The 13853-nt window shown below is 38.5% G+C and overlaps 1 protein-coding gene across 1 annotated transcript in view; it reads left to right on the forward strand.

The window, feature by feature from the left end:
- MALRD1 (MAM and LDL receptor class A domain containing 1) overlaps positions 1-13853 on the forward strand; it is a 298997-nt gene that overhangs the window by 11293 nt on the left and 273851 nt on the right. The window contains exons 5-6 of the mRNA XM_081996518.1: positions 4026-4119; positions 9725-9847. Coding sequence (XP_081852644.1) covers positions 4026-4119; positions 9725-9847 — 217 coding nt within the window. The remainder of the gene's footprint in view (positions 1-4025; positions 4120-9724; positions 9848-13853) is intronic.

Consider the following 13853-nt stretch of genomic DNA (forward strand, 5'->3'; position numbering starts at 1 on the left):
TCTGCTCAACCCTGACTGAGAATGTATGTTATGAAATACCTTCACCTAACTCAACACAGATACAAATGTTGTCACTTGTCAATAGCTTACCTCTACCTGATATGAGTGTATGTATAGCAATGTGAGATTGTACTGGAAGGGTTTACTTCTAGATTTACTTTGTCATGCTTCATATTGTTTAGAAAATTAACTGATTCTGGGAATGCTTAATATAATACGGCATCTTCTTCCTCTCAATTGCTGGATCAAATCCTAATTAGGTTATTGCTTGCAAACCTTGTTATCCTTTGGCCTCTATAAAGTGAACTGAAGGGCACAGTCCAGCTTTAAATAGGCATGTGTCAAACTTACTGCAGTAATCATTGCAACTGGCTAAAGAAATGTAGCTGGGCACCTCATCAGACCTAAAGACTGAAGCTGAACAAACTTTCTTCTTCGGTTGCACATTTTTCCTCTAGTGACAGCTTGCAAGATGCTGGTCACACAAGTAAATGCAATTCACTTGCCCTTCCTTTGTTCTTTTGATACAACAAGGTCTTTAGCCTACAGGACTACCTGTGGTATTTTTCAAGAGAAAATTTCAAGCCATGTACAAATAAACTAGGAAAAAAGCTCTAGTCAAATAATTAATAATCATATTGGTTTATTGCAGCAGCATGTAAAATTCCCATTGCAATGGAACTATTAGAAATAAAAGTTCTTTTTCTTGTTCCAAACTTGCAAAATAATAAAAATCTTTAACCTTATGAACTGACATCCCATTTTTCTCAAGAAATTGTCATGTTCATTGAGTATTTTAACCATATATTCAGATTTCTTAGTGATGATTAAAGTTTCTATGGAAAAAATGGATAGGAAAAAATACTTCTCTTTTGTTGTAGAATTTTCTTTGAAATAGGGTGCTTGAGTATTTTTGTCTATTTTGTAAGAACAGTTGAAGTGAGATTTTAATTAAAATCAACCTCGGCTGCTTATTTTCTTTGCTCATTTTAATATTGACTATTTAATACTTTTGTCTCTTCTTACTAAAAAAAAAATAATCTTGATTATCTTTATGGGATAGGGGATTTGGTTTTGACTTTCATAAATCTCCACCCACACGGACTTCTGAAATATGAAGATTATCACTGCTTTAATTACTCAACACACAACAAACTCAATATGTATATTTTGGCTGGGTTTTGGAGAACTGTATCATGGTTTTCTGTCCTAAACTACTTCCCTCTCTTCTGTTGAGAACAAATTTCTGTCTCCCAGACTTTGTTAAAGGAAACAGTTCTGGGCTTAGGGTTCACTTTTATCTTAATGCTTGATTCTTGTGTTTTACCTTCGGCTTCGCTGCTGCATTGGGAATCTGTCACCATGGCCACACTTGTGGGGGCAGCCCAGTGTCTGTTAGACCACCACCTACATTCCCACTACAGCTTTCAATGCCACCAATGGAGCTGCAATGTTAGTTTGTGCTGACGGCCATAGATATTGCATATGTAGGCAGCACTTGTTAATTACTGTTATGAGCAAATAGTGTCACTAAGTAGACATTTTCATTCAGATTTTTGGGCTGAAGAGCTCTAGACTTTGTGTGAGATGGAAAACAGAACAATGTCCTGCTCAAATAAATGTGGATAGGAATCATTTTGGTTATTACTGGACTGACTTCCTTAGGGGAGGGTGGATGGGTATCTGTGCTGGACAAAGCCCGGTTAATTTTTTTTAGACTTGAGAGCAGCTGTGGGCATCTAGCATGGTTTTCTGTCATCATGGAAGTGGGAGAGTTAAGACATGATGAAAAAAAAATAGAACTGACACTTTTCTAGAGAGATGGGTTCAGAGTTGCAGCAGTGACTGTGTTCCTAGTTCAGTCAGTAGGAGGCCTTTCATAGACTTCTGGGTATCTGACTCCCCTCCTGTAGTCAAACACTTTTAAATAGTAATAGCTATTTTCTTTTATCATTGGAGAAACTTCCCTGAGTGTTCAAAATGCCAGGGTGTGTTGAATGTCTACAATATCAGTCATCAGGGATGTCTTTGTAGAGGCATTCATAGCATATACCTTTAAAGCAAGTCTCTTAAATCCATACTTTTTATTATATTGACCAAGTAAACAAACGGCTCGTGAGTTTTGAGAAAACACACGTTAAATACTTTGTGTGCTCCAGTGGGATATGAACATGAAGCTACCTCTGATTTTGCACCAGCAAAGTGAGATAACACCTCTTTAACATTGCCTAAATCACTTTGTCTCACAGACTATGAAGCCCTAACTGCAAGCTATATATAAATATATATATTTATATCATAAATGAAGTTATTAATAACTAGATTTTGACTTCACAATGGAAACTCACTGAGAAAAGGTCAAATATTTTTCAAATCCTTGATATTAAATAATATTTCTTGAGTTTCTAATTACAAAATGGTGCACTGGATTGTTTTAGAACCTTATCTGAAACCATGTAATCATAAAAATGGGCAATATGAATATGCTATTTGTCCTTCTACTGGTGATGTCATCAACGTACACATTATCTACACATGTTGCAGCAACATTAAACAATTCAAAATATTGTTTTCTGAAATAAATCAAATGAACAAATTTCCAAGGTACTGCATTTCAGTCATAATAAATATATTAGTGAATGTGATGTGATGCAATTAATATTTAGTGTGACACACTTATTCTTTCCAAGTCAACAGCAACATGAAATGAAATAAACATCACTATATCAAAAGAAATTAAAACAAAAAACTTATATCAGGATTAACTCTGTTCTTTCAAAACTTCTGGTTTTCAATGAAGTTGTTACTGGCCATCCTTCTCTTTGCTGTGTTAAAAAAAATTGTATATATGTGTATATTTATATGAAAATAAACTAGACATGGATTTCTCACTGGCAGATAACATCACACTTCCCCCTTGTTGTACAATGCCAGGATAATTTGACTTTACAGGCTGCCACACTTCTTGTGCAGGTCAACTACAGCTTAAGAAAAACAAATAAACAAACAAAACCCCAAAACCCCCACCCCCCAAAAAAATCCAACTCGTAATGGTCATGCACTTGGCTGAATGTGGAATACTGTACTCTTTATGATAATAATTTGTATGACAAATGCAGGTTTTCTGCTACAATCTCTTAAACTATGCACAAAATTGCCCCTGAACTCTAAAGCTAATATTTGAAAACTTATCATCTAGCTAACACTGTACATTCACTATGTACCTCTAGGTGGATTGTGCCTCCAGGACTCTAGGAAAGCCTGGAGCTGTAACATCCCTAGATACGGCTAGGGATAATTTAAGGAAAGTTATTCATATGATTGATTTGTTGGGTTGATTGGTGTGGTTTTTGTTGTTTTTTCCAAGGACTGTGGATGATCAGCCCCTTTCTACATCACTGCAGAAAAACTCTGGTATTCTCTACATTTAAAAATGTAGGTTGAAATCTGCCCTTAAAATGGAAATGTAAAATATTTGTAACCTCTTTTGTATAGAAAACTTTGCTAGGGAAAATAAAAAAAAAATCACTGTTGTAACACTAGGGTAGAATAACAGCTGACCAAATACTGCTCAAGGTTTATTTTGTCTAAAAACTTGATGAAAGGCTTCTGCCTAATGGTGTTTGTTGCTCTGATTTTGCTTCAGGTCTCTGATAAATTCTGAAAACAACCAGAAAAAGTTCACATTTCCAGGTTCTGGAGGCATAATGACTTGATAAAACACAAAATCCTTTGTATTTCTTAACTGTTGTGATCCTTGCTTGGATTTTAATGTATTTTATTGTGGTTTTCAGATCCTTCCTGTTCAATGCTACTTCACTCCCAAGTTAGATGATTAGACTGTATATCTGTGCTGACAAGCCACAGATAGATGAAGAAGCCAGGACGTTAATCCTCCAAAATTAAGGGCGTGATTTGAGTTCTCATATTTCTAATGGAAACTCTATGGACTAGACTGACATATCTTGGAAAGTTTTTTCTCTTGTCTGTGACACTGGTGAATGCCATTTCTCATTGTTTTGCAGGTTATCTTTTGGGCAATGGTGGAGACCCAGAGACAAGATGAAGTCATTGCCATTGATGATATCACTTTCAGTGAAGGATGTTCTCTGGCGTGTGGTAAGAATACCTGGTTTTTGGGAGACAGATCATTTTACTTTGTCTTTCCCTTGGATTAGAAGAGAAAACACGATGGAAAGCCTTTTGGTAGACAAAGGCTTTCTTATCTCCTTAAGTGTTTTCATGTGTCTTATTTTCGTTCCTCTAAACCATCATCTGTCATATCATATCTAAACACAGTTCCAAAGAATGACAACAAATAACTTAAGAAATCTGGTACAGTATAAATGTAGCTTCCTGCAGCCAGGAGAGCACTAAGACCTCAGTGGGCAGAAAAGATCTACTGGTTTTGGCCAAAGAATCAATGTGTTCAGCCAGATCAGGAAAAGCTTTGGAGCTGACTTTAGGGAGATTCCCAAGGTATTTGTGCGTATTTTTAAATGTATGAAGGTCCTGATCCTCAGCTGTCTAGTGGGGCTATTTTGTTGCACTCTGCAACATCCAGGAGCTGTAATGTCAGGCTGGTCAGCTCTGCAGCCAGGCCATCCATGCACATCGGGATTCTTCAGCAAAACATTTCCTACTTCTCTTTTCAACCCAACATATTTTCATGGGAAAGGAATACTACCTACCTTAGCATAATCTAGATTTCTTGCTGCTCTGTATTACACAAGAAGATTGCACTGTTGCACCTATGTCACATCCTCAAGTGAGCAGAGTCCTGGTTCCTAGAATCATAGAATAGTCTGAGTTGGAAGAGATCCTTAAAGGTTAGCACTCCCTTTGTTTTCCTGCCTCTGAGTTGTAGCATGGGCACTGAGGATTTCAGTCTTTAAATTTAACTTGAGTCATGAAATGCAGTGTTTGACAGACAGATTGAGCTGCCACGCTGTTAAGTACCTCAGGTATATTCTAATGAGAACCAGTTCTTATCATATGCTTCCCCATTAGGAAAAGTCAGCTTCATTAGGTGACACCTAAATTGCTCACAGCAGCCAAAAACAGGGTCAAAGGATCTTAATTTTCACCCTGAAAGAGGAATTTTACTACTGAATATTTGCCAGTAGTTAAAACAAAAGTTCAGATTAATGGTTGCTTGAATCTGAAATAATTTTTTCTCTAGTTCTTATAGAATGTCTGGATAAGAAGACTTTAAATTAAGACCATGTTAATTGCATGCAATTTGTAGTTAAAATTTGCATTTTTGTACATTTCATGATTTTCAATCCCAGTGTAAATGCACATAAGAAATGACCTGTGCATTTGTATTCATTAGTATAACTGTGCTTTTAGTGTCACGAGTGAAATAGCTTAACTATATGTGCTTTCAGGACTTTCTTGATACAAACTGCGATGGCTAAATATAAATGTTATTTCATTAAGTTTTAAGTTTTTTCTTCCATTCTCTCCCTCCCCTATATCCCAAACTGCCTCCCCTTCAGTCTTTTGTCCAGTTCTGCTAGACAGAAAACTTCATGGATTTAAAAAAAACAACCAGAACCCTATCTTCAGAACAGCAATTTAAGATACTCTACAGTTTTCCCAACAGCTTCCAAATTGTTTCAGTTATCACTCAAAAAACCCACAGCTTTTTGTTATACAATTACATATGTACTGGAAAAAAAAGTAGCTGTCAAATAGAAATTATTAAAGTTATGCTCTAAAACATACGTAATACAAAATCTCCTTTAATTATACCTTTAGTAGATTTTCTATTCAAAGGCTTCATATTCTTATCCAAGTGTCTGGTTGCCCTGCAGAACTCCCTGTTGACCCCTGACGAATTATTTATGTAAAGAACTCTTTTATTAAGATAGTCGTTCTGCTCTTGCAAAAGGGGGAAAGCAAAAAGCCCCAAGGCATGAAAGTGGAAAGCTATAAGAGAGAATGAGGTTTTTGTCCTTAAGTCACTTGTAATGCAAAACTGGTATACCTTTTCTGCAAAGCTAGGGTTTTGTTTTTTTTTTTCTGGAAAACTGGAGTAATTATATATGTATTACTTATAATGTGACAAAAATCCAGTATGAATACTTCACCTGGAAACATCTCAAACATAATTCTGTAGTTAATTCTAATTACACAACGATGTAGCCTTCAATATCACAGATGCAGAACCAGATATAGGGTCTTTCAGATGAGCTGCTACAGGGATGGGAGTCAGAAAACCCAAAATACTAATCTTACTGTTATCTGACATGCTGCAGAATTAAGAGCTGAAAAATGGGTATTTTGTCATTTGTATTTGATTCATTTGGAGAATGAATCAAAATGTTTTGTTTCAATAATTAAAAAGTGTTTAAGGAGGGCTTGATTTCTTTTGAGTATATTTACAACTTTTTTCAAATGTTGAGATTTGATAAAATCCATCCTTTTCTAGACCGTTGTAGAATTTTTCATTTTCCATGGAAAGTAAGTGTTCCATGAGCTCTTCTTAACACACATGGTTTGAAAAAAGTGCACATGTTTATGCAACACTGAAACAGGGAAGAAATGAGATGTTTGTATCATCAGCTGGACAGGACATTTCACTAGGATGTCAGTACTGTGAATAACCCAATAATTCTGAGGTTCAGTAGACAGTAATCTTTATGTATACTGACATAAAATGGTTTCCTCCATACAGTTAGGTATCTCCATGTTTTCTTTGAGATAGCTTGACCACTATTTAAAAGTCTGTCTTAACCAGAATATTGCCTTTCACCTGCAGTAATATCAAGAAATGGAACTTGCATTGTCATGGTGCAATCTTGCTTAAAATCATGACTTTCTTTCTGTAGCCATTATTACTTAAAATTTTTCAGTTACATTCTGGCATCTCAGACCTCATAAAGTCATAGAGTGACAGAATGGTTTGGGGTGGAAGGCACCTTAAGGATCATCTAGTTCCAAACCCCCTGCCATGGGCAGGGGCACCTTCCACTAGACCAGGTTGCTCAAAGACCCGTCCACCCTGGCCTTGAATGTTTCCAAAGGTGGGGCATCTACCACCTCTCTGGGCAACTTGTTCCACTGTCTCACTACCCTCATAGTGAAGAATTTCTTCCTTGTATCTAATTTAAATTTACCCTCCTTCAGTTTAAAGCCATTACTCCTTGTCCTATCACTACATGCCCTTGTAAAAAGTCCCTTCCAGCTTTCTTGTAGGCCCCCTTTAAGTGTTAAAAGGCCACGAGGTCTCCCCAGAGCCTTCTCTTCTCCAGGCTGAACAACCCCATCTGTCTCAGCCTGTCTTCATAGGAGAGGTATTCCATCCCTCTGATCATTTTTGTGGCCCTCCTCTGGAACCAACCCAACAGGTCCATGTCTTTGCTGAGGGCTCCAGAGCTGGACACAGTACTCCAGGTGGGGTCTCACCAGAGCAGAGTAAAGGGGCAGAATCACCTCCCTTGACCTGCTGGTCACAGTTCTTTTGATGCAGCCCAGGATACTGTTGGCCTTCTGGGCTACAAGCACACATTGATAGCTCTATCCAATTTTTAATCCACTTGGGAGTCCTCTGTAGGGCTGTTCTCAATCAATTAATCCCGCAGTCTGTAGCGATAGTGATGATTGCCCTAACCCAGGAACAAGATCTTGCACTTGGCCTTCTTGAAGTTCATGAGGCTTATGTGGGCCCACTCCTCAAGCCTGTCAACGTCCCTCTGGATGACATCCTTTCCCTCTAACGTGTTGACCGCACCACATAGCTTGGTGTTGTCAGCAAGCTGGCTGAGGGTACACTCAAACCCACTCTCTACATCATAATGAAAATATTTAATAGTAGAGACCCTTGAGGGATACCACTCATTACTGGTTTCCAAATGGACATTAAGCCATTAACCGTAACTCTTCGAACATTGCCATCCAGCCAATACTTTATCCACCCACCAGTCCATCTATCAAACCCATATCTCTCCAACATAGAGGTAAGAATGTTGTGGGGGACCATATCAAAGGCCTTATAGAAGTCCAGGTCGATGACATCCATAGCTCTTGCCTTGTCCACTGATGCCATCACCCCATTGTAGAAGGCCACTAGATTAGTCAGGTATGATTTGCCCTTAAAAAGTTCTTGAAAATATGTAGTGATATATTCGGAAACTTTCTGGTTCTATAAAGCAGCATTCTGTTGCACACATTATTGAGATGCTGCTGAGTTTAGCCTCTCAGTGAGAAGTGATTTTTCTGTAGATATCTTCTGGAAAAGTAAATAGGTACTTCTCATTATGACATGTAATTTTTTATGTGTCCTGTCAGCTGTCTCTGCAGAAGTGAATTCATGAAGGTTGCAATGACTGGGTAACATAAATAGCACTCCATTGCTCTGAATGAAGCATCCATCTTTAGGGAATGATTTTTTAAAATGGTATCGTTAAAGATGGCAGTCTGAAATACGAGGCAGCACTCAGTGGTACACAACGCTTTTGAAGTAACTAGACGCAGAAAGGTTGTCAAGTAGTTTAATAAGCCTATGTGCGTAATGCAAAGTAGTCTTATAAATAATGACTTGTTAGGATGTTAAGTGATTGTGGTGGTTTGACCTTGGCTAGAGGCCAGGTGCTCACCAAAATTATTGTATCACTCCACCTCCTCAGATGGACAGGGGAGAGAAAAACATAACGAGAAGCTTGAGGGTCAAGATAAGGACAGGGAGAGATCATTCAATAATTACCATCACGGGCAACACAGACTGAACTTGGGGAAATTAGTTTAATTTATTACCAACCAAAATCAGAGTAGGGTAATGAGAAACAAGACCAAACCTTAAAACACCTTCCCCCCACCCCTTCCTTCTTCCTGGGCTCAACTTTGCTCCCAATTTCTCTACCTCCTCCCCCCAGAACAGTGTAGGGGGACGGGGAATGGGGGTTGTGGTCAGTTCATCACACGTTGTCTCTGCCGCTCCTTCCTCCTCAAGGAAAAGACTCACACTCTTCCCCTGCTCCAGCGTGGGGTCCCTCCCATGGGAGACAGTCCTCCATGAACTTCTCCAATGTGAGTCCTTCCCACGGGCTGCAGTTTTTCATGAGCTGCTCCAGCCTGGGTCCCCCCACGGGTGCCGTCCTTCAGGAACAGGCTGCTCCAGCCTGGGTCCCCCGCGGGGTCACAAGTCCTGCCAGCAAACCTGCTCCAGCCGGGGCTCCTCTCTCCACAGGTCCACAGGTCCTGCCAGGAGCCTGCTCCAGCGTGGGCTTCCCACGGGGTCACGGCCTCCTTTGGGCATCCCCCTGCTCTGGCGTGGGGCCCTCCCCGGGTGCGGGTGGAGATCTGCTCCCCCGTGGAGCTCCATGGCCGCAGGGGCACAGCCGGTCTCACTGTGGGCTTCCCCAGGGGCTGCCAGGGAACCTCTGCTCCGGCGCCTGGAGCCCCTCCTGCCCCTCCTGCTGCTCTGACCTGGGGTCTGCAGGGCTCTTTTCACATGTTCTCACTCCTCTCTCCAGCTGCAAATGCTGTATGCCTTTTTTTTCCCCCCGTCTTAAATATGTTACCCCAGAGGCGCTGCCATAGTCACTGATGGGCTCGGCCTTGGCCAGCGGCGGGTCTGTCGGAGCCGGCTGGCATTGGCTCTGTCGGACACAGGGGAAGCTTCTAGCACTTCTCACAGAAGTCACCACTACAATGCCTACCGCTACCAAAACCTTGCCATGCAAACCCAATACAGTGATTGTTTTTCTTCATTTTTTAGCATCACAGACTTCCAGTTTTGAGCTTGGCGTGTGCGAGTGGCATTCAGATCAGCCAGCTGAGCCTGCTATGGGGGCACGACTGCAAGCCAGGAGCAAGGTTGCCTCCTGTTCCTTCCCGAAAGGTTGGAGCAACAATACTGAAGGTGGGAAATTTAAGTTAATGCACAATTACTAGCTGTCATGAAGAGGATGGTGCTTTTTACGATAAGATGGTGACCAAATGTAGAAACAGAACAAAAACATGAGAATTAGTTGTTTGTATTTTCTACTTAAATTAGCTTTTGCTTTGACCATTTAGTATGGGGACTGTGAACACACTGGTAAAACATGAAGATTTTAATGTAAGAATTCCTATATAAACTAATAATTGATTTATTCGCCAGTTAATTCTTTGTATGAGATCTATGCAACAATTTGGTGATATTAAATTAGATCAGATATATCTAAGCCTACAGCCCTTGTGTGTGTTTTTTCTTCTTTGTTTTGATGCTTGGCAGTTTTACTTGTGTAATGCTACTATGTTTGAGCATACAGTCAAGAATTCCATTTCCAACCGTTAATTAGGGGAGCTGTAGATAAACATTTATTATACAAAGTAGTTTATTACTCTTAAAAACAAAATTAAACCAGATGCAATTTTCAGAAGTAAAGAGCAGCACTTGTTTTTGAAGTCACTGTGTAATGCTTGTCTAAGGGTTTATGGGAAAGGTTTTTGAAATAAAAATGTATATAAATGTCTAAGTGGTGTAATGCAAAATGGAATCGCCTTGCCAGCTAAGTGTTTGGCTTGTCTACCGAGACTGCCTTCAAAGGGGTTAAGTAGCACTAGTCGTAATGGTATAATTTGTGATGTAGCTTTGAAGAACTGATAGTGTAGAGACTACTGCTTGAACTCTGAGCCCACAGAAACGGGATACATGTCATTGATAGCAGCAGAATGAATGCTTAGGTATTGTTTTCATTTTAGAAAGATTTTTAAAATAAATTTTGGCGTGCTCTAAGTCAAATTATAATGAAACAGCAAGCAGAAGTGGTTGAGTGTATACACTCTACTGAGATTAATTTTTACATGTTAACATCTATGTACAACAGCGAGCATATAAACTAGTAAAGCAGATTTTCTTTATTAGCTTTCAAAATAAAAAAAAAAGAAAAAAGAGCCACTGTACCTTTAAATTTCCACTAGATATCTAACAAAAATTACATTTTTCATTCTATTTTATTTTAAACACCTCTCTGAAAGGTTCCATACCTTAACATGATACCGGAAGGGCTAGTAATGGGTATGAATTTTCCCTTTTATGGCAATAATGTGCTAACAGAAAAGATGCTGAAATTCCACAAGTGGCTTTTACAGGACCAGGTCACAAGCAATGTCTGCTGAAACAGAACACATTTTGAAATGTCTGTTGTATAGGTGCTTGGGCATTACTGTATAAATATGCACAGATAGCTGAGTAGACTGAATATGTAACACAACCAACTGCTTGGGGACATTCCTTGTGCTTCCATGTCATAAAGTAAAAAAGAAAATGTGAGAAGAAATAAGTGTCAAAACAACACACAGAGTTTAATTCATCATTAACATTTGAAAGTATTGAAACGTTTGAACTATGATTGCTCATCTTTCAATACATTCAGTATTTCTATTCATGCAGATTTTTTGAGGCATAAATGAAGAAGTTGAATATTAACTGAAATTCTAAAAACTAAAAAAATGGTATGCAAACTGAAAAAATGCCATGCTTGAGGGCTTAAACTTGCAATGCAAATACAGCTTGACTAAGCTTTAGTTTCTGATTTTGATCAAAGCTTTCACTACTATAAATAGAAGAGGAGTAAGAACTAAATTATAAAGCAGAGGTCTAGACAGTTATATTTATAAAGAAAGGACTGCGTGAAGGCTTTGAGTAATCCTTTTTTGGTATTCTTGAATTTAATAAAATACTTTCTGTCCTTGGTGGATATTTTTTCTTTGTTCTTTTATTGTTTCTTTTCTCCAGTCTTGTATTGTAGGCACTTTCTCTATAACTTTTCCTCTTCATTTTTCTAGTGTCAAAAGTTCTTACAGAGGTTTTATATTCCTCTGAAATGCTGTTCAGAAAATATTTTGTTGTTGTTGTTTTTCTTTATTGACATTTCCAGCATGCTACATAGTTTCCATAGTTCATTTTTCTTACATTGGATTAATCTAGTTTTCTACATCTGGAGTAACACTTCTTTAATAAGAAACTAATGAAACCAATTATCTGCATAATAAAAATAAAGATTATGAGATGCAGAAAGAAATTAAAGGAAGTGCCATGGCTTTTAAACCCAACATTTCAGATAAAAATCCCTCAAGTTTAAACACAAAAAAACCACCAAATCATTAGATTATGTGATTCTTCTACATTCAAAGAGTAGAAACAATGGCAGTTCAGATTTGACCTCTTCTTTCCTCAAAATGATTGAGTGGGAAGGTTGCAGAGGATTGGTTCAGAGACTGAACAGTTCTCTGCTGGGGAAGAGAACTTGCCCGAAAAACGAAAGCTCCCACTCTGTGGCTCAGTTTTAACTGAAGGCTCAGTTGTTACTCTAAAACTAGTAGCATAGATTCAAAGTCATGTAATTTGTGAAATAAAAAAACATGGATTAAAGCACAAGGAGTGATAAAAAATTTGAATCAGAAAATGGTTAAGATGGAGCCAAGCAGATAAATATTTATAGACTTTGAGTTTGCAGCATAGCAGGATACAGCAGGTTCACTAGCCCACCCCAGCTCTAAGAAGACACTGGGCCACCTTGCAGGGAGTTGTGAGCTCAGCTTCTAGTTGGGTTCCATTGCAGTCAGTGGCTTTCTTTCTGCAGGACTCCAAGATTTTGCTTACAATAGGCAAAATTTTTCTTCAAAATTGAAAGAAACAAGACCATCAATCTAAAACCTGATTAAGCAGCCATGAGAGGAAAATTAAAGGCTTTATGGAAAGATATTAAAGCCTACACTCTTCTTCCTGGCAACCACCGCAGAATCTCTTGCCAGAAACACACACATCGCTATGACTCAATAGCCCTACTACCACATTGCTAAGAATGAAGTGTCTTTTCTGGGATTCCTGTTCCACTTGTAAAAAATTAGGAAGTTTGGCACTTCAGAAACAGGAAGTCATGAAAATTCAAGAGAAGAAGTAAAGTCAGAGCATAAACACAGCAATATGCTATGCAATGTATTGGACTTAGGGAAATTCAGACCTTAGAGAAGAGCTGCAAAGTTTATAACAAATGAAAGAAAAATGTTCCTAATACCATTAATCTTTAGAAAGCTACTCAATAGATATTGGCTAAAGGTAATGATAAAATAATATAAAATATCCCTGGAAGAGGGGAAACAAATAAGTAGATTATCTTAGTTTATTGCCTGTCCAGTTAAACTGACATGGTTCTACTTTTGCAAGCTATAGAGAGGGGGAAAAAATAATTTAAAAAGTCAGTATATTCAGGACAGGAGTTTTTGGAGTCTTCATTTCTCAAAGTAGGCCTCAATTTGTCTCAGAAGCATTCACAATACCTGCATAAAACATATTCCCTGAAGGACAGTTTTTATGGCATCCCTTGTGAAAACACGATCATTCTGGGTGTTTCATAGAACTTTTGTTTATCTAGTGCTGTTCACTTGCTTTCATATATAAAAATTTTGTCAGCTCCACTTTGCCCCATTTTTAAAGATTCAGGAACTAAAAGAGGGAAAGGAATGTTAATTATCATTAGGCTCAGAAGATAAAATTGATTTGTTTTATAATGGCAACAGAGAATTATGCAGTTAGATAAAAGAACAGATAGTGTAAATTCTAATGTTGATGCATATTTTCAAACACAAAAAGGAAACGTACAGAGGGTGCAAGCAAGGACAAGTAGCCTGGGAGGAATACAGTCAAATTGTCTGAGCAGCCAGGGATCACATTAGGAAAGCTAAAGCCCAGACAGAATTAAATCCAGACAGGGACATCAAGGTCAACAAGAAAACCTTCTGTAGGTATGTTGGTGATAAAAGGAAGACTAGGGAAAATGTGGGCCCCCTCCAGAAGGAAACAGGAGATCTAATTACCCAGGATATGGAGAAGGCTGAGGTACTTGATGACTTTTTTTGCC

The sequence above is a fragment of the Phaethon aethereus genome (assembly GCF_964289735.1).
Source record: "Phaethon aethereus genome assembly, chromosome: 2".
NCBI classification, from domain to species: domain Eukaryota; kingdom Metazoa; phylum Chordata; class Aves; order Phaethontiformes; family Phaethontidae; genus Phaethon; species Phaethon aethereus.